This window comes from Mesoplodon mirus, assembly GCF_964341445.2.
Source record: "Mesoplodon mirus genome assembly, chromosome: 7".
Classification (NCBI taxonomy): domain Eukaryota; kingdom Metazoa; phylum Chordata; class Mammalia; order Artiodactyla; family Ziphiidae; genus Mesoplodon; species Mesoplodon mirus.
In genome coordinates, this window is record NC_138983.1 from 59735776 (window position 1) to 59757670 (window position 21895).

Genomic DNA, 21895 nt, shown 5'->3' on the forward strand with positions numbered 1-21895 from the left:
TCTTTTGCACTTTTTAAAATTGAAACATAGCTGATGTACAATATTACGTACGTTACGGGTATATAATATAGTGGTTCACAATTTTTAAAGGTCATACTCCATTTATGCTTATTATAAAGTATTCAGAGCCAGGTTTTGAACCCGGGCATTTGTCTCCAGAATCCATTCTTGCTATGGCACTCTATTGCCTCTAATGTAACAAACGTTGGGTAGACAGTGGAAAACATGAATCCTCACGCACTGCTGGTAGACGGGTATACTAGTGTATTCTGGGGAGCAATCTGGCAGCACTTAGTGAAATTAATTAAATACAGTATGTCCTAGCAATTTCGCTCCGAGGTTTAGGTCTTAGAGAGTCACACACAAAACGAGTTGGGAAGTGTTCTGTCCTACTCTGCTTTCTAAAAGAGCTTGCGTCAGAATGATATTATTTAAATGGTTGATATAATTTTCCAGTAAAGCCACCTTTTTTGTTTTGTTTTTCTGAGGAAGTTTTTAATAACAAATTCAATTTCTTTAGTAGGCTATAAGGTAGCCAGATATAAGGCTATCAGGTTTTTTTACCCTTGAGTTTTCAGTTATTTATTTATTCTAGATACTAATCCTTTGTCAAATATGTGGTTTGCAAATATTTTCTCCCAGTCTGTAGTTTCCTATCTTAATAGGATTTTTCATAGAGCAAAGGTTTTAAATTTTGATGAAGTCACCATTTATCAATTTTTTCTTTTATGAATCATGTTTTTGATGTCAAGATTAAAACTCTTTGCCTCACCTTAGATATCAAAGATTTTCTCCTGCGTTTCTTTTCTAAGGGTTTTATCGTTTTATATTTTACACTTAAGTCCATGATCCATTTTGAGGTAGTTTTTGTACAAGGTGTGAGACTAGGTCAAGACAGATTAAAACTTATGTATTTCTGTATGCATTTATTTTTGCCTATGGATGTCCAAGTTCTCCAGCTCCACTTGTTGAAAAGGCTACTTTTCCCCCATTGAATTGTGTCTGCACCTTTGTCAAAAATCAGTTGGGCGTGGTTGTATGGGTCTGTTTCTGGGTTCTCTGTTCTACTGATTTATGTATCTATCCTCCCCTCCACAGATACCACACAGTCTTGATTACTGTAGCTATGTAGTTAAGTCTTGAAATTCGGTAAACTGATTCCTCCTACTTTATTCTTCTTTTTCAAAACTGTCTACTTATTCTAGTTCCTTCGCCTTTCCATACAAATTTTAGAATACAGTAAGTCCCCTACACACGAATGAGTTCCGTTCTGAGATCACGTTCCTAAGTCCAACTTGTTCGTAAGTCCAACAAAGTTAGCCTAGGTACCAACTAACACAATCAGCTATATAGTACTGTACTGTAATAGGTTTATAACACTTTTCACACAAATAATATATAAAAAAACAAACACAAAAAATAAAGAAAACATTTTTAATCTTACAGTACAGTACCTTGAAAATACAGTAGTACAGTACAACAGATGGCATACAGGGGCTGGCATCGAGTGAACAGGCAAGAAGAGTTACTGACTGGAGGAGGGAGAGGAGGTGGGAGATGGTAGAGCTGAAGGATCATCAGCAATAGGAAACGGAGGGCAAGCTGCATGTGACAATGTACGCCAGACATGTGAACTAACTTACATGACTGGACATCTGAACGCATGTTTGCATCTTTGAAAGTTCAAAACTTGAAGGTTCGTGTGTAGGGGAACTACTGTAATCTTACCTGTGTCTACAAAAAGTCATGCTGGGATTTTGACAGGAATTGTGTTTAAACCTCTGTACCCATGTGGGTACACAACTGACGTCTTTACTAAGTTTTGCAATCCAAGAACATGGTATGTCTCTCCATTTATTTACATCTTTGATTTCTTTCATCAGTGTTGTAGTTTTTAGCACAGAAGTCCTGGAGACTTTTTTCTTGGGAGTTTTAAAGTTACAAGTTTAATTTCCTTAATAGTTACAGGGTTATTTATTTATTTCATATTGCATGAATTGTAATATTTTGGTGTCTTTTTTGGGGGGGGAAATTGTTCCATTTCAACTAAGCTGTCAAATATACATCCAGAGTTGCAGTATTCCTTTATTATCTTTATATATTTGTCTGCACAGTCTGTAGTGATATTTGTTGTTTCATTCCTGATATTGATAATTTGTGTCTTTTCTGTTAGTCTTGCTATAAGTTTGTAATTTTATTGATCTTTTCAAAGAAACAGCCCCTTGTTTCATTGATTTGTTCTATTCAGGTTGTTTGTTTTCAATTTCATGAAATTCTGCTCTTACCTTTATTTCCTTCCTTCTGTTTGCTTTGGATTTACTTCCCCCATTTTTCCCCCTAGATTGAGGTGGGAACTTTGATTACATTCATTTAAGGCTATCTCTTTCCCAACGTATACATTTAGTGCTAAACATTTTCCTCTCAGCATTGCTTTAGCTATGCCTCACAAATTTTGATATGTTCTATTTTCATTACATTCAATGTATTTTTATATTTCCCTTGTGACTTCCTCTTTGACCTATAGATTATTTAGAAGTGTATTGTTTAGCTTCTGAATGTTTGGAAATTTTCCTGTTACTAATTTCTAGCTTGATTTTTTTGTGGTCAGAGAACATACTCTATATGATTTCAAATCTTAAAATTTGTTGAAATTTATTTTATAGCCCAAGATGTGGCCTATCTTAATGATATGTTACATGGGTACTTGAAAATGATGTGTATTTTGTTGGTGGAGTATTCTATAAATGTCAGTTAGATCCTACTGGTTGAAGGTGTTGTTGAGCTCTTCTATGTACTTGTTGATTTTCTGTCTAGTTGTTTTACCAATTGTTGAGAGTCTCCAACTGCAAGTTTGGATTTGTATATTTCTCCTTTCAGTTATATCAGATCTACTTCATGTACTTTGCACACTGTTTGGTGTGTACACATTTAGGATTGCTATATTTTCTTGCTGCATTGACCCATTTATTATTATATAATGTCCCTTTCTCTCTCTGTCAAAATCTTTTCCTCTGAGGTCTATTATCTGATATTAATATAGCCACTCCCGGTTCCTTTTAAATAATGTTTGCATGATATATCTTTTTCTTCCTCTTACTTTCAATTTGCCTATATTGTTATATTTAAAGTGAGTTTCTTGTAGACAACATATATTTTGGTCTTTTTTTTTTCAAATCACTCTGCCCATCTTTGTTGTTTAATTGGTATATTCAGTTCATTAACATGTAATTATTGATATGCTAGGGAGTAAATCTGCTTTTTCTTGTTTGCTTTTCTGTTTACTCTCTCTGATTTTTGTCTGTTTTCTTTTTTCTGCTTTCTGTGAGTTAACTGAATATTTTTTAGAACTCCATTTTGAGTTATCTATAGTGTTTTTGAGTTTATATCTTTATATAGCTTTTTAGTAGTTGTTTTATGTATTACATTATATATACATTACTTAACATGGTTTACTGGTGTTGTCATCTTGTTCAAGTGAAGTATTGAAACCTTACTTCCCTTTATGCTTCCCTGTTTATAATGTAATTGTCTTAATACATTTAGAACCACATCAATGTTATAAACTTTGCTTCAACCATCAAACACAATTCAGAGAACTCAAGAGAAGGAAAGCTAGCTGTACGTGCATACATGTTTGTTTACACATATATTTGTGCCCTTTCATCCTTCCTGATGTTCTAAGACTTCTTCTTTTATCACTCCCTTTCTATTTGGAGAACTTCTTTTAGCCATTCTTTTAGGGTAGGTCTGTTGGTGACAAATTCGCCCAGTTTCCCTTCATCTGAGAATATCCAAATTTCCCCTTCACTCCTAAAGGATATTTTATTTTCACTGGATATGTTTCTGGGTTAACAGTTCTTTTATTTCAAAATCTGAGAAAAATTGTGCCACTCCCCTATAGCTTCCATGGTTTCTGATAAGAACTCTGCTGTCATTCAAATGGTTTTTCCCCTTTAGGTAAGGTGTCATTTTTCTTTAGTTGTTTCAAATTTTTTCTTTTTATTTAGTTTTCATAAGTTTAATTATATATGTTTTAAATGGATTTCTTCATGTTTATTCTGTTTGGGGTTCACTTGCTTCTTGAATCCATATGGATTTCTTACCAAACTTGGGAAGTTTCTGGATATTTTTCATCAAGTGCTTTCTCAGCTACATCCTCCTTCTCATCTTCTTCTGGGACTTCAGTGACACAATGTCAGATCTTTTGTTATAATCCCACAGGCCCCATCAATTTTTCAGCCTATTTTCTCTGTTGTACAAATCAAGTGCTTGGTATTATCCTCCCCCCCCCGCCTTTTAGTTATTTATATTTTTCTGTTCTGGAATCTCCATTTCATTCTTTCTTGTAGTTTCTATGTTCTGGCAGGTTCCCCATCTGTATGTTCGTTGGGGCCGTATTTTCCTTGAATTTCTCATCCATATTTTCATTTTATTGTTTGGACACATTAATTGTTATTACTACTACCGCTACTATTATTACTAGCCACTTTGAACTCTGTGACTACAAATCCAATATCTGCGCCCACTAGAGTCAGCTTCTATTGAGCGTCTTTTCCCTTGAGTATAAATTACTGTTTATAATTTCATATTTTTATAATTATAATAGGGCTATAATTTCCTATTTATTTGCATGTCTTATAATTTTGGTTGAAAACTGGATATTGTGAATAATATGTTGTAGAAACAGAAACTACAAGAAAGAACCAAATGGAAATTTTCATTCTGTTATGTTCTGAAGATTTGTTGTTGTTGCTGTTATGAAGGAATTTTGGGATGGGGGGGCCTCAAAATGCAAATTTCATATATCCTATGTTGTGCATACAACAGTTGACATATCTACTTAGTTCTTTTGGCTTCTAGCAGCTGCTTTTTTAGCCTAGCCTCAGAGCATCTCACCTGCATTTACATAAGTTAGTCACTGGCCAAAAACTTGGACAGACTTTGGGGGTTCATCTCCTCTACAGTGCTTTTGCTTCTGGGATTTTCCTTTTAAATTTCCAGCTGCTCTCCACTGCCAAACCCTGTCTTCTGACACTTCAGCTGCCACCCAAGCTGGACATGAAATGAGGAATGTATTCAGGCAAAAAAAGCAGCAAATTTGCACATCTTACTCCAGTGCATTTCTGTCATTCGAAGATAGACTCCACACTGGATTCTGCCAGCTATTTTTGCTAGGTCCCCTTGAGTCTCCCCTTTGCATGTGTAATTTAGTAGTCATCCAAAGATTTGGGTTGAGTTTGTCCAAATTTTGGTTTCACCCCTTATACCACTCTCTCTTCTAGGATTTCTGCTCTTAAATTTCCAGCATTTTTACCAGCCTTGAACTCTGTCCTCTGCTGTTTTGAGTGAGTAAGGCTGTGGTTTTCTGCGTTTGGAACTGGGGGATAGGGTGGGGCTGGAAAATGGGGTGGGGAAGGAAAACCTTCAGACAGAAAGACCACAAAAATCACAATTCTTACCCACTGCAGCTAAAGTCTTTCATGGGTAAATTCTCCTCTGCTTTCTGCCTGCTTTTGTTCACTTTCCAGGGCCTTCAAATATTGGTTTTTGTTTGTATTTTGCTCAGATTTTATAGTTTTTAATTGTGGCATAACTGGCCTGACAAATTAACTTGAAATCTGGAACCAAGACTCATATATACACTGTATACATTTAAGAGAACATTTATAAGAAAATCCTTCCCCCATTTTTTTTGTAGTCACAAGGATTTGGATAATCTAAATGTCTTTAGAGGAATGGCTATGTTAAATGTTCTAAACAAATACAATTTGGAACACTAAACAGATGTCAGATGCAAGTATGTACTAGATCCCAGGGATACAGTATTAAATAAAACAGATAAGTCCCTACTCTCTTGGAGTTTACTTTCCAGTATAGGGAAATACACAATAACTATATAAACAAATAAATATGTAATTTAAAAGGTGGTGATTAGTCCCTTGAAGAAACACTAAGCATGGTAAGGCAGTAGAAAGTATTGGCTTAAAAAAAAAAGTTAAAAAAAAGAAGTATTGGCTAGAGAGAGGGATTATCTGATAGATTGACATTTGAACAGAGACCCAAGTATAGTGTGGAAGTAGGCCACAAAGAAAACTGTGAAAATATATTCCAGGTAGATGAAATAGTACAATGGCCCTGAGGCCAGGGCATGCCTAGAATATTCAATAAATAGCAAAGTGGACAGTATGGCTGAAAAGGTGTGTATGAAGGGGGCGAGTGTTAGAGAGATAATTGGAATCCAGATAATACAAGGGGCTTTTTGGTTATAGTAAGAACTCTGGGCTATATTATGAATGAGATGGGAAGCCATTAAAGCATGTGAAGAATAGGTTAAAGTGAGTTATAGGTACATATAGCAACACGAAGAGAACTTAAAAGCACTGTGTTGAATGGGAAAAAGGAAGATTTATAGGAAGATATCACTTATGTTCACTCATGAGCACAGATTAAAAAGTCCTACACAAAGTATTATTAAACTGATTTCATCAATATATAAAGAAGATATAATCAACTAAGCTAATTTTATTCCAAAAACTCAAGGTTGATTTCACATATGGAAATAAATATTTTACTTGCTACACTGACAGAATTTTTAAAAATATATGATCATCTCAATTCAGAAGCAGCATTTGACAAAATTCAAAATCCAATTCATGATACAAGTAATAGCAAGTAGAGCACATTACTGATCTGACAACCATTAATCAGAATCTCACTTCAAATGACACACTCAATGACAAAATACTGAAAGCTTTTCCTTCAAGTCTGATAATGATTCAGACTTCCACCAACATCACTCTTCTTGAACACAGTGATGGATCTCCTGGCCAGTGGACTATAGCATGGATAAGAATAAATGATATAGAATTAGAAAGGATGAAATAAACTGATATGATGTTCAGAGATGATATGAGTATAATATATGTAGAAAATAAAAGAATACAGATAAATTATTAGAGTTAGTAAGTGAGGTTATTTAGCAAGGGTGCTGCTCCATGGTCAACACACAAAAATTGGTTATATTTCTATATAAAAGCAAGGAGAAAATGAAATTTTTAAAGATGCCATTTGCAAGACGTTTAAAAAAGAAACAGTAAATGCCTAGGAATAAATCTAACAAAAGATGTGCAAGAAGAACTTTGCACATAAATCTATAAAACATTATTGACAGCACTTAATGAAATGGAGCACACAGACCACAGATTCGGAAGCCTCAGTATTACAAATGTATCAATTCGCACCAAACTGATCCAGCATAAGAAAATCCCATCAGGGTGTTCAGAGAACTTGACAATCATGGAAATGCAAAGGTCCAACAACAGTCCTTCTGGAGATGAAAAACGTCTGGGACTTGCTGTACCACATACTAAGACTTATTAGAAAGCTACTGTAGTTAAAACAGTGAGGTACTGCTGTGAAGATAGACGTCCAGACCAAGGAATGGATTAGGGTGCCCAGAAGCAAACTCGCACTTAACAGAAAAATATGGAAAGGTAGAGAGTAACAGGAAAATTTTTTTTTCAGTGAACAGTTTTGTATTAATTGGATATCTAGATGGAAATAAAATTAAACTTGGCTCCTGTTCTAACCACACAGAAAAATCAGTTGCACATGGGTTGTAGAACTATGAAAAGCAAAATACTAACACATCCAGAAGATAAGTTAGTAAGATATCTTCATCATTTTGGGGTAGGAATGATTCTTTAAATGGGCACACACAGCATTAACCATGAAAAATCGATAAACCAGGCTACATTAAACTTCTGTTCATCAATAAACACCCATTAAGAGAGCGAAAAAGCAAACCACAGAATGGGAGAAGATACATGCAGTACATATAACCAAAAGGGATTATGTGTGTGTGTGTGTATATATATATATATATATATATATATATATAATACAAAATCAACAAAGAAAAGACAATCCATTAGAAAAAATGAGCAAGAGACTTCAACAGGCACTTGATCGAAGAGGATTTTCAAGCAGTCACTATATGAAAAGGATTTTCAAGCAGTCAGTATATGAAAAGGTCAATCCCATTAGTAATCAGGGAAATGAAAAGTTAAACCAAAGGACATAACATAACACATATACTGGAACTGGGGGAAGATAGCAAAGATATGGAATAAAGTGAATTCTCACGTGGATTAAGTGAACACTCATTTCCCTGGTGAAGGGAGTATAAATTGAAAAATTTGTAAACAGTCTGGCATTAACTATTAAAGTTGAGGATATACATACTTTATGACCAGTTTTCTCCTAGTTATATTCCCAAAGGAAGCATGTGCACATGCACAAGAGGCACTTGCAAGATTGTTCACAGCAGCATTTTTGTAGGAACCACAAACTAATCATTAGGCAGTTCACACTCTGTTTCTCTTCCTTCTGGGTACACGGTAGGCTTGTACGGGAGGTATATATGGCAATGAGACTTGTTTTGGCCAATTAAACGGGGCAAAGAGGACATGTGTCGCTTCCAGGGTGAAGCTTTTGGTGCCAGGGTGTGACCTGTCTTGTTCCCTTTTCTCGCCTAGTGATTATGGAAGCATGTATTGCAATGGAGTTTCATTAGCTTGAGTACCTTAGTGACTAGGAACAGAGTCCCTGCCAACCTACAGCAATAGTAAAAAATTATCTTTTGTGGGGTTAAGCCATTAATATTTTGGGTTTTTATTTCCTGTAGCATGATCCAGCCCATTCTGATTGATATATAACTCAAATGTACATCAACAGTTGAATCAATCAATAAACTGTGGTTTCTTCACAGAATGGGATATATTTCTACAGAAATAAAAATGAATGAAATTCAGCTGCACTCAACACATGGATGAATCCCATCCATGGGATGGAAAGAAGCCAGACGCATGGAAATATATACAATTTAGGTATGGATGCTCAACTGGTAAGACTCTAAAGAAAAGCAAGGAAATCAATGTCATGAAAGTTAGGATGGTGGTAACTCTGCGAAGTCAAGAGAAGAAAGTTGGGAGGTGACATAAAAGAGGCTTCTGGGTGTTGACAGCCTTCTGTTTCTTAGTCTAGGTGGGCGTACACAGGTACTGGCCTTGTGATAAACCATTAGGCTTAACGCTTTTATTTACTTTTCTGTATGGGTGTGTGTTTTGTTTACTTTTCTGATGTGTTTAATTAAAAGGGATTTAAAAAAAAGATTACTAGTCGCTTTAACAACAAACCAAGGGTATAATGGCTCAAAAAGATAGAGATTTATTTTCACTCACGTGAAATCCAAAACAGATGTTCTTAATTGGTGGGTGGCTCTCCTCTAAGTGATGTTCAGGCTCCTTCCACCTTTTGGCTCCGTCATCTTCGATGTGTAGCTTTCAAGGTCATATGCTCAAAGGCCAAAGTGGAAATAACACGGGGGACTGTGCATAGGAAAATTTAAGGACCCAAGTCACAGAAGTAGCACACCTTCGTTCCACTACCATCCAATTGGCTAGTTCAATCACATGGCCAGACTTAAGAATAAGGGAAGCTGGGAAAGAGTACAGCTAATTTCCCAGGAAGAAGAAAATGGGTGCGAGGGACAGCGGGCAAGTCTCTGCCACAGCATGCATACACCAAAACCACCATCTATTTTGCCAAAGATACACAGGTGTCCAGGGGCACACAACAAACACATTGTGGGGTACAAGAGGAGCAGAAGTATGAATCAGGAATAAAGTAAACAAACAAAATAAAGAACAGGAGAGGGGCTTTTCTGAGCCAGTCCTAATATAGTGCCATGAACACAGAGGAGGATTAACTCAATTCTCAGCCTCAATCTATGTACCAACAACAGTGAGAGTAAAGTCAAGTAGCAATGGTGACAGCAGTGCCATCCTAACCAGACTGACTAAAGTTGACCTTAGATTTTGCACCTGTTCATCCTCCCGTGGCTCCTGTCCTCTAAGCCTCACTCCCTGGACTTTCCATTAGTTCTCTGGGTAACTTATTGACACCCTTCCAATAATTTTTCTTCTTAACCATCTTATTAAAGCCAAATTTCTACAGAGCAGATTTATTTTACCTACTGAACTTCCAGAATATGCTGAACTTTCACCCCTACAGCAGGCACCCTATTTTGTCCCTGGCTTCAGCGGGACGCTGCTGCAGAAAGCCCAGCACTTACACCTGCCTCCAGCAATAACGGCCAAGCGGCAGGAAGATGACCCTTACCTCCCAAATCTCAAATGAGTGCATCTAGTCGGGGGCACTTATTTTGTACTCAGAACCCTAGCTTCAAGGATTTTAATTTCTCCAGATGGCAAAGAATTTGAGGCAACCAGGCCAATATGTAAGTTTACTACGGTGGATGCATATTATGAAGTACTTCACAGCTGACAGAAGCAACAATCTAGATGTATGAGCAGCTACATGGAATATACTGGCTATTTACCTATTTTCTTTTGGCTCCTACACTCTCCGTATCTCCCTCTGCAACACACCTCCCTCTCAGCCCCCACGTACACACTCTGGAGTTGTGTTGTTGCAGCTGTGACTCTGCAAAGTGTATTTCCCAGAATCCACTGGCAGGTCGTTCCATTAGGTTCTGCCAAAGGGATGCCATAGAGGGAAACTGAAAATGAAACGTGGGGCGAGAGTCTTCATTCCTGTTTTCCAGTTGCTGTCACAGTATTTCAGCTGCAGACAGTTGTCTCTGGCTACTAGCTTCTTTTGCACTCAGCAGCAGCTTTGCTACACTTCTGAGACACCAGCAGCAGATCAGCTGCCCCCTTGGCAGTCAGAGAACAGTCAGACCTTGCTCCCTCACCCTCAAGGCCATTTCCTTCCTCAGAAGTCCAAGCACCGGGTATGTGGAGGGAGCCTCCCCATAAAGATCTGAGTACCGACCAGTCAAAAGTGGCCCCTTTTCTGAGCTCCTAGTTTCTGGTAATTATTTCCCTTCTTCCCTTTTGTTTTCCCAGGCCTTAGGACATTATCTGATTTCTCCAGTTCTTAATTTTTAATTACATCAAGCATCTTCTTTTGTCTCAGCCTCTATCACTTGTAATCAATTCTCTGCATTAAATGCCCTCTATTTGAAACACTTAGTATGGTTTCTATTTTCCTGAGTGGGCCCTGACTGATAACATAGATGGATATTAAAAACACAGTTGAGTGATGGAAAAAAAGACAAGATTTGTTGACAATACTCTATAAATAAAGCAAATGTATGAGAACAATTCACATTTTACAAGAATACTTGCACAAGTAAGATGTTAAATAAAGGTGCTAGATATACCTACATAGAATTTACTCTAAGGTAATAAAGCTGATCCAGGGCCCACCAACCTTCCTATTGTACATGAAGTTAGAAATGCAAGCTTCATTGACGGGAATTTTTAGGAATAGAGAACTTCTCCCTGAAAGGTAAAGAAGCAGTGCTGTTCCCTCCATCCTAAACCAAGTGAGGAGGGCTCCAACAGAACCACTTATAGTCATTTCACGTTCCCAGGAGAGGGAGAGACCTTATATTCATTCAGCATTACATTCTCTAGCAAGATGTTTGCTACACTCAGAAACTTACAGACCCAGCTCCATATGGCCACTGGGGTGGAGCCTGGGGCAGAGGTTTCTTGGGAGAAAAGTAACCTGAATCACTTGTGAGGGTTTGGAGCCAGAGAGAGAGATATGGAGAGGTCAGAGTCAGGCTAGCTGGGACAGGGCAAGGGAAGTCAGCTGCTGGCTGGGCTGCACTTCTGCTGTTTGGCAGGACAGACATGCATGAGTTTCCTGGGAGCTCCCAGAAAGGTAACCACTCTTAAGGTATTTATTGGGACCTCTCCCAGGAGGGCTGCCCACCAGGGTGAGGGACTTCAGCACTAGGACGCTGTGCATACGCTGTCAGTGTCAGGAGCTGAAGAGCCAAGGGGGAGTGTGAGCTGAGCATCGTAAGGAGGTAACCAAAACCAGTTAGTGCGCAAGTGCCATGGTGGGACTCCAGAGAACCCCAATACCTCACACACTGAGCCAACATTTAAATGCCTGTCTTAGTAGAACACACTGATGAAGCTAAACTAAATCAAAGTTTAGCCTTTTTGCCTCTAACATGCCTTCCCCCATCCCAATCCTAGAAGTGACAGAGGAGGTAGAGAATGAGTGAAAAAAACAGACCATGAAGGTTTCCCCACCTCACTGAGCTGGAGGGAGAACAGCTTTGGATTGGATGAGTTGCGGACAGGCCACTGAGATGTGGGAAGGGGCGGGGGAGACAAATATATTTAAAATAGTAGTATTTCAGATTGGTCTCGGCCATGTTATAGGGAATAATGGAACATATTTACACCAGAGTACTAACAATGTAGAAGGACCCTTGAAGTAAGGCCAAAAAGATAGGGGCTGTGGCTACCTGTGAGACTCCTGAGAAGGGTAATAGTAAGTAGGGTGTCTCTGCTTAATCAAAACACATCATCTTGTGACCATGAAGATCAAGAGAATCACACAGACCTAACTGCTAACATCCTTGAATTCCTGAACCAATGCCAACAACCATCAACCATCAGGTTTCTAGTTTTACAAGAAGAAAAATCTAATTTGTTTAAGATATTCTTTAGGGGGATTTCCTTTTTTTTTTTTTTTTGTCACAATCAAAATGTAACTGATAAAATCAGTATCTCAACTTCCTCATGTGAGCATTTTTTCCCCCAGTTAGGAGTCCAATTCATAGGACTGGGGGAAGTGTTGACTGGCATCTGGTAAGCTAATTAAATGCCTGAAGCACCCTGAAGGAAACAAAAAGGGTTTTGTGATCAAGATAAGGTGGACAGGATGGCCAGAGAAGATATATTAGCCAGGGCATATCATGCTAAACATTAATGCAACAGAGGTTATTCCTTGTTCAAAGAAATGTGGATATTCTTGGTCAAGCAATTCTTCTCTAAGCAGGGACTTAAATATCGACTCCTTCTATGCTCTGACTCCACCTTCAAAACACGTGCTTCAAGGTCACCCTGGAAGGCAGAGGAGGGGGTGGAGAATACAGAGAAGGCTTGTCTACTCTTTAACTGTCTTGGTCTGGTACTGAAACATCACTTCTACTCACTTTCCACTGGGGAGGACTATGCACACAGTCCCACCTTGATGCAAGGAGCTGGGAAATGTAATTTAACTGTGTGTCCAGGAAAAGGACATTTTGGTGAGCATCTAGCCCGTTTTTTCCACAGAAGAAAAGGTGATGCTGGTGTGAAGATCTGGAAGATGAAAATGAACTCATCAGGGAAAAGTATCCTGAGAAGATGGAGTGGCAAATGTAACAACCCAGAAGTAGAAATGGCTTGGAACACTTGAGGAATGGAAAGAAAGCCTGTGTGGCTGCAGTTTCGTGTGGAAGCAGTGGGTTAAGGTGCAGTTGGAGAGGGGGGCCTGGGCAAGATCACATAGGGCCTGGGAAGGAGTTTGCCTTTTGTTCTCAGAGCACTGTGAATCCATTGAAGGATTTTCAGCAGAGAAGTGACATATCTGACTTACATTTTAAAAAGCTCACTTGGCTGAGTGGAAAATGAATTGCTCTGGGGACAGGAGTGAAAGCAACTGGACCAGTAAGGTGGTTACTGCAGTAGTCGAATGTCTTAGAACCAGGTGGCCAGCCTGGGAAGTCACCAGGGATGGAGGACGACGTAATTAGAGGTCTCTGTGAGAATCTGTAAAGGGCTTCGTGAAATTACATAAGTGGTTGAGTGACTGGAGCCAAGCTGTGTCTCTGCCAAGACCACGTTGCTTCTTTGGGAACTGTGCTCCCTTAGAACAGTGTTACAGGAACAAAAGCTGGAGCACCCCAATGACTGCAGGGGCAATAAGCCTCTAAAAGGGATGCTGAGGAAGCATGAGCAGACTGCTATCCAAACCCAACTTTATTCTTGTCTCTCACCACCCCGCCAACCTTTTTTCATTTAGAGAAAAGCTGCAGCAAGCCTGTGACTTTTCAGCTCATTCTTAGTTCACAGATGTCTTAGAATCAGTTTAAGATACAAAACCACTCTCAAATGATTGCAATGTCTAATCCTACGTTACAATAAATAATCTGCACCTATTGTAGCTTTAATTATTTTCGCCTCCCAGCTCTGTCCCACTTAAGTCAAGGAGCCTGCACTGGGGAAGGAAGGAATGATCTGGATGCTCTCTGCTCTTCTCACCTCCTCTCCACCTAAGAGCTGCTGACTGCTCTGGGCCCAACTGCAGAGAAGGAAGGGGGTAAAACAGTTCTTACTTGGCTGGATGTTTCTGTGTCCCATGGGCCTGCTAGATATTTAAAGGGAACATCATGCTGTCCCTTTTCTGCAGTCCCCTTTACCTTGGTGGATGCAGCTTTATTCTGGGTGGTTTCCTGAGACTCCCTCCTCAGCCCACAAGGCACACTCCTAACTTCTTTGTGCTGAGGTCTCCTTGCCTCTTCAAATGGTCCTACCTGACAGGACTCAAGACCAGCTGACGCTTCCCTCTCCTGCAAGGTGCAAAGGATACACTCATGCATGGCTTACCACAGCAAATTCTGGGAACACAGGCCAATGCAAAAGCAGCAGCACTCCCCTGGCTCCACCCCTGAAACAGTTAATGAATCTCTGTTTGCCCTCCGCATTTCCAGGGCAGGAGTCAGATTCCAGGTTCACCATTTCTTGGCTTTAGGAATAAATACCTCAAGCTTCCCAAATGCTCCCAGTGGAATCTCCAATTACACTCTTTCCCACTCCTGTTTACTTCTTACTATGACTGCACTCCTTCATTCTGTTCTCCAATTGTTCCTTAAACTGATCTCATTGTTCCTTAAATAGCTGGCATGCTGTTATTTCTTAAAGAAATATATATTGTTCTCTCTTCAGTCTAGGCTCTCAACATTAGACACTGAAGCCCAGGCATGGACTTGTAGAACAGCTTGTCCTGAAGCTGATGATGGAGCAGGGGGGACCCAGACTCAGGAAAGTCCTGTTTTCAGAATTGATAGAAACGCAGATGGAGGCTTGGCTGAGTTAGGGGGAGCCGGGGGCCTGAGTGAGACCCAGAAAGATGTTTGTGTAGGTGGCTGGAGCCAGAACAGGCAAAGAAAGAATCCAAATTTTAAATAAGGGAGGAAAGCAAAAGAGGGAGGAGGGCAGACCCCAGCTGTCCTGCTGAGCATGATAATAAAGCAGGGAAAATTAATCAAGATCTAGGAATATAAATAACACTTGGGAAACAGAGATATGGAGCTATAAAAAGGTGATGTGTGTCCTACAGTGAGACAGATGCCCTGCTACTCCAAAACATCCCTTAGACTTTATTGCTTACCTCCCTGTTACCCCAGGAGATTCCTGTCCCATGGAGCTGCCACAACAGTTGTCTCCCCAACAATCCCCAGTGAATCCCGCCAAGCTGGAGAGGACTGTCAGGGTACTTCGTCTTGGCTGCCTGGCAGCCAGCTCCACTCACCAGCCTCACATCACCCCCAAGATGGAAGTCTCTCTAGTAGGCTGTGTGAACCCTCTGTCCCTTTGAAATTCACGCTATCCCGCCTCTCCTACTCTTTGCAGATCTCCTGGATCTGCCCCCTTCTTCAAGAGGTTGGCACCTGTTCCACACTTATGTCTACCATCATACTGGAGAACTTCAAAGTCCACTTAGAACCCCTCTCAATACCTGAGGCCTCCATGCGTTAACCAATCTCCTGGCAACCTCCCTTGCACACCTCTCAGGCACTCATCCCTCTAACTACACTCTTCACTTAGCCATTGCCTGGAGCTGCTCTGCTTCCAATATGAATTATTCAGGCATTCCAGTTTCTGACCACAGTCTCCCATCCTTCTAGGTTACTTGTTCAGTTACCCCCAATGCAACAACCTACTCCTGTCTTTACTCCACTCACCTGTTCTACCAAATTCCATGGTCCAGCATAGCAATCACTTACTTACGAACGGTCTGAAATTCGTTTGCTCGTTTATTTCAATTGCATGGCAAGTTTCCAACTCTGGATGATCCCTCAGTACTCACTTTTTCCACAGCTACACCTAGATTCCTGAGTACGCAGAGATAACCACAGCAGTGGGCTGACTGGGCTCACTATAAATTCATGAATAATTCCACTATAAATTCAAACCCCAGGCCCTCAACATTATGCAGTAATTCTCTCCCCGCTGCGATCTGACCTCTCTCTCATCTTAAAAGACCTTTCAACAGCATCTGACAGCCGAAAACCTCCCCACTCCTTCCACATTAAGAAATCCATTCTCCTGGTTTTACTCCTCCATCTCTGGCCCTGCCTTCTCTTCTTGTCCCCTTTATTGGTTCATTTTCCTTTACTCATCCATTAAATGCTCCTGAGAGTTCTATTCCAAGACACTTTCTTTTCTCATTATCTTACTTTGGATATCTAATCTACTCCTATGACTTGAATTACCTCCTCTGGCTGCTGGGTTTCTGTCCCACGTCCAAGTGAACATCTAGGTACCAAAAACCCAACCTTTTGAATGGCATCACCAGCCCAACCAGTTGCTCAAGCCAGAAACCCAAGACTTGCTGCAGATTCCTTTCTCTCACCAAGCCACAATGTCCCACCAGTTCTACTCACTGAAGTCCTCCCAGCCGCCTCCGCCTATTCCACCGTCACTAGTCCACAGTGCCCTCATCATGTGCCCGAACCCGGGCTCCTGCAACACCCCTGCTTCTCGTCGGTCCCTCTCAACTGGACCCTGTCATCCTTCTCACCTCCTTAGATGGATCTCAAGTGACCAGCTCGGGAATACAAAGATAAATATGAGTTGGGAAGACTGCAGACTAATGCACAAAGCAATCGCCACACGGTATTTAAATGCTGAAATTGCACTCTTCACGTAGCGCTTTGAGAGTGCGGATGAAGAAGTTAGTTCTGCTTTGGGAGTAATGGAGTAGGAAATAACTAGGCTGTTTGGAAGGATGAGTGAGACTCTGTCGATCAGATGAGTATCCAGCAGAGAGAAGCACATGCAAAGGTACTGAGCAGTATCTGCTGGATGGTTCATAGCCCAGCCTCCAAACATGCCCTCTGGCCTGCACAGCCTGCCTCAGAACACCCACCTTACTGGAGGCACCCAACTGGCTCAGAGCCCTGGAACCTGTGTCCCAGTGGTCACTCTCAGTTCTTGTTCTTTGAAATAGGTAGAACAGGCTATATCTTTATACCTGGGCCCATGGCAGATGCCTTCTGGAAGAGGCCAAGGACCTATCATCCCAGTTCATCTTCTCCCAGCACTAGCCTTCCCTGCCCATGGCTTTCCTAGGACATGCTGATTTGGGCCCACTACAAGGCAGAAACAACAGACAGACCCTTCTGCCAATGAACAGCCCAATCTCCACCCCAAATAGCATCAATCAGTTGTGATTTATGAAGAGGCCCAGCTCCTGCACCCCCCTTCCAAGAACAGCTCACAATCTGTCAAGAATCTCTAAAAATCCTATAAAATAAGCCTGTTGAAAGGCCTATCTTGAGCTCTCCCAGAGTCTTCCTCAGTCAAGAAATCCATTCTTTACTCTTCAACCCCAATCCTACCTGGAGAAGGTCTTTAGTAAACAGTAATACTTACAACACACATCAGCCACAGCTACAGTTTATTGTGCACCTCCTGTGCACCCAGCCCAAGCTACAGATTTCCTCATTAACCCACACCACACAACAATCCCATGAGACAAGAATCGTACCATTTTCCAAATGAGTAACATGACATTCAAAGATTAAAAGACTCTCAGCAATCAGTGGCAGGCCTACCTGATTCCAAAATCTGTGCCCTCAGCCAGACACACACCAGGGCCCTATGGGACAACAGATACTAGGAGTAGTTTGGGCCACACAGCTCCAAAGATGGAGATGAGGATCAGGGGAAAGAAGTACTCAGTACAGGGACAATCAAACCATCCTGACCTAGAAGCCCAGACTGATGTGCTCAGCCAGGATGTTGGCGGGCTACCAGCTGCCCCAGAGCCAAGAAGCAATGCCTGCCCCAGGCCTTCAAGGCCTGGGCAGACCAAAGCTATAGAAGGAGCTGGTGCGCAAACAGGAAAAGCAGAATAGAGGAGAGTGGAGATGCTGGGACAGAAAGCCCACGTGGCTCCTGAGAGATGGACAGAGGAGCCACACCCAGAGATGCCTTGAGTTCCAAACCATGTCGTTTCCATGACACTGAGGGCATCCGTAATTCCCAGATACTCCTGCGTTCTCACAATAACTCCTTATTCTTTAGCTAGCCCAAATGACTTTACGCTTCCTGGAACCAAGAAGCCTTCATTAGAGCAGGGCTGAGCCAGGGGTTTCATTACATTTTGTTCTTGGGATGGAGTAAGGGTGGTACCAGGCCCCGGGTCACAGCCTGGCTGGATACAGTCTTCAGAGTACTGAGCCTGGAGTTCAAGACTTGCCTCCCCTTTCAAGGGGGGGTCCAGAGGTCACCTGCGCTTGTAGAGACAAGGCTGGAGCTTCAGGCCCAAGAGTTGAACCTTGGGCCCGACCCGAGGAGGCCCAGTCTTTTGAAAGTCAAACAAGAAGAAGTGGCTGTTGGTCAGGTCCTAGGGACAGAAAAGACCCAGTGAGCTCTAAATCCTCACCCCAGCTCCTCAAACCACCTCTCCACATCCCGTTCCTGCTCAGAAAGCTTCCCAGGGCTCTCCCATGAGTCATGCCTTCAAGGAGCAAACGTCTGTGTCTGATTATGACCTCCGTCCTGAACACCACTATTACCCTGAAGGGCCACACATGTGACAAAAATACGGACAGACTTCTTGGGGCCCTCACCTTGGAGATGACCTTGAAGCCCAGTTTGGTGACAGCCCCCAGAAAGGTCCGAACATCTTCAAAGCGGCTGCTGACCTCAGCCACTTTCAGGAGACCCCTGAAAAGGAGGGAAAGTTCTGGGTAAATGCACAGACACACGCATGTGCACATATACATGCATCTGTTTCCTGGGGACTCCTACCCTGGCTTCAGCACTCGATTTGCCTCCTCTAGGAAGTCTCTGATGTTGGTTCCCATCAGTGAAAGGCAGAACACAGCCACATCTACAGATTCATCCTCCAGAGGCACCTATGGAGAATGAGAGTATTGTATGAAGCACACATTATGGGGAGGAGAAAGCCAGCACCGAGTGCTAGGGGTGTCGGGCAAAGAGGGCATGTTAGAGATTAGCACATGGAGTTTGGGCCTAGGGCACAGGCCAGATACGTGGAAGGAGTGGGGTTTACCTGGGCCATGTCACACACAGTGACCCGGGGGTCCAGAGAGGCCAAGTCGAAGCAGTGCACAGGGTTCCGGATACTTGAAGCCAGGCGGCAGTCCCCACAGCCAAAGTCAGCCACCACCAGGGACGCAGGCCTGGAAGTGGAAGGGAGGAACAGCTCACTGGTCTGGTCTGAGCCCGTGACTGACACACCTCGCTTCTCATAATGCCCAGCTTCCACTCACCGCTGGTGAAGATCCCTGGCAATGCGGTCCACTGGCTGCAGTGGCCACTTCTTGACTTGGCTCTGGAAGCCACGGTGGTAGAGGAGAAAGGCCTCAGGGTCTTCCTGGAAGAGGCGCTGCGCAGCACTGCTGGGCCCTGAGTACAGCTGTTCATTGAGGTAGCGGAACCGGGCACCATCCAGCCGCTGGGCCATGCGGGCTCGCAGAGCCTCTGCCCGGGCTCCATGGCTGTGTGGACTGGGGGCAGGAGGCACCTCTGTCTCCTCTGCGGTGGCTGTGGCTGGGGCCTGCTCTGGTGGCTGAGGAAGCCGAAACTTGTTCTTCTGTCTACGCTTGTTCTTCTGCCGGTTCCGCCACTGCTTGCGACTCAAGGTATGCGGAGGATTAGAGCAAGGGGTCTCAGGGCCTGGCTTGGTGGAGTCACTTGCAGCACTAGAATTCCAAGCTTTGGAACCTGCAGGGAGTGAGATGGGAAGGCATATTTGGGGCAATATCCCCTGAATTCAGAGGCTTAGCAAGAGACTAAACCTGAGACAGAGGTTGTGGCCTAGATGAAAGTACTTCTTATTCCCTAACCCCAACCTAGTGGTGGCAGATAACCTCTGTCATATGTAGGATCAGCTGATCCCCCCTCCCTGTCCCACATGCACTAATACCAGTTTGGTCAACATTGTCCAGGAGCTGGGCAGGATTTGAAGGGTCCTGTTTCTGGCATTTCCTCTTTCTTTTCCCTTCTGCAGCAAAGTCATTGCCAAGAAGAGCCCCTTTGTGGCACTTCTTCCTTTCCACTTCCTCTTCCTTGGAGTCACTGCTAGGTGGGCCCTGTTTTTGACGTTTCTTCTTCCTTTTCTTCTCTACTTCAGGAGAAGCGCTGGCAAACAAGACCTTTTTTGGGCGTCTCTTCTTTCTTTCCACCACCTCCTCCTCGTCCTCCTCGTCACTGCCAGGCAGACTGGGGGGCTGCTGGGGAAGAGATGCTGCCTCCAGGGCCCGTAATGTGGCCAAGAGCTTGCGGTGCTTGGAGCCCTGGGGGAAAACAAGGGATGAGAGCAGGGGCGAGGAGAATGGATGGGGCCTGGAGAATAAGAAAGGAGAGATGGGGACCTCATTCAGACGCTGGTTAGAGGCACATGGATTATTCCCAGTCAGGTTAACTTGTCATGAAGACTGCCAGACCCTGAAGAACTTTCAACTGCCCAAGGAGGGCAGAGAAATCATCCACCCCACTTTCTTCATTGTGCAGATGAGGTAATGGGGTTCCCCAGAGAAACGTGATAACGTCACAAGCTACAAGATCAAGGCCAGGGACCAGGAGTTCCAACCCTCAATCTCAGGCTTCTACCTCTAACTAATACCTTTTTTAAAAAGTTAGGAAGATTTCTGAAAACGAGAGTAACAGGATCACACGTGTGTGTATTAAAGGTGCCTCCTTTAATAGTTGTAGTGTAGAGAACAAACTGAAAAGGACAAGCTGTAGACAGAGGCCAGTGGCACGGACTACAGCAATGGGTTGAGGGGTCGAAGAGGAGGGAATAAAGCAGACAGACTCCATGTTGGAGGCTGACCGAAGGGTAGAAAGAGTCTGAGCAAGTGCAGCAGCCCACACATCGGCAAAGGCTTAAAGGAGAAGGTCTGCTGTCTGGGAGGCCATTCTAGGTTGAAGTCCTACTGGGCGCTCCTAAGCCAGGCACTTATCTTGGAGTTCCCCTCAGCACCACCTCCCTTTGAAAGGTAGTACTGACAACCCTTCAACGTCGTTCACTCTTGCTCTCTCCAGTCTCCACACAGCACCCAATGACCTTTTCAAAATGCAAATCTGAAGAAATAATTCCTCTGCTAAAACACTCCACTGGCTTCTCTCTATCTTTACCGTATGCAAAGCTTCTAATCTAGCTCTCCAGTTTCTACGGCACCCCCTCTCACTCGCTCCGTTCCAACTACACAGATTATTTCTGTGTAGGTGTGTGACCCTAGCAGAACATGCTCTCTCACACCAGGGTCTCTGCACGTGCTTTTCCTTCCAAGAAACCCTCTTTGCTTCACTAACTTCTACTCACCAAGTCTCTCTCAGTTCCAACGTCACTTTCTTTTGGAAGTTCCGGGGTTTTCGGGCGGCCGCAGGCGCCCCCCTCCCCCTAATACACATGCGGCGCGCCCCAGCTCTGGGAGCCAGCGGGGTCCGTTCCGAGTGCCCCTGCGGGTCCACTCACCTTGATTTGCGAGTCGGCCGTGGTCCGAGGCCGTAAGGCTACAGACCCGAGGTCCGCGACTACTGGGGCCTCCTCGGCCCACTCCGGCTCCTCGAACATGGGGTTGGGGAGAGCGAGGTCGCGCGGTCCACCAGCCTCTCCACGTGCCCAGCTAGTCTTCAAGAATCAAAGCGCTCAGAGCCTCCAAAACCGGGCCGGAAACCAAAGAGTGAAAGCTAAGGCGGCTAGAGCAGCCGGCGCAGCGCCGAAAACCATCGAGTTTAGACACTGGTGGGCTAGAAGG

General features: G+C 43.0%; 1 protein-coding gene across 4 annotated transcripts; it reads right to left on the reverse strand.

Annotated features, from left to right (window-relative positions):
• Positions 1 to 1372: 1372 nt before the first annotated feature.
• On the reverse strand, positions 1373 to 21829 carry RRP8 (ribosomal RNA processing 8). 4 transcript variants are annotated; one of them, XR_014294772.1, is made up of 8 exons: positions 21613 to 21829; positions 20059 to 20428; positions 19403 to 19856; positions 19183 to 19312; positions 18918 to 19024; positions 18737 to 18833; positions 9243 to 14446; positions 1373 to 6835 (listed from the first exon to the last, which is right to left on the reverse strand). XR_014294772.1 is itself a non-coding variant. In XM_082629218.1 (8 exons), exons 1-8 carry the CDS (start codon positions 21709 to 21711, stop codon positions 9351 to 9353), a joined length of 1446 nt encoding a protein of 481 aa, XP_082485344.1. In that variant the 5' UTR covers positions 21712 to 21829; the 3' UTR covers positions 8635 to 9350. The 4 variants fall into 4 exon arrangements, 3 of the variants coding, with proteins under 3 accessions (XP_082485344.1, XP_082485342.1, XP_082485343.1); XM_082629218.1 differs by lacking the exon at positions 1373 to 6835 and having other exon boundaries at positions 8635 to 9389; positions 14297 to 14446; XM_082629216.1 differs by lacking the exon at positions 1373 to 6835 and having other exon boundaries at positions 8635 to 14446.
• Positions 21830 to 21895: the final 66 nt, after the last annotated feature.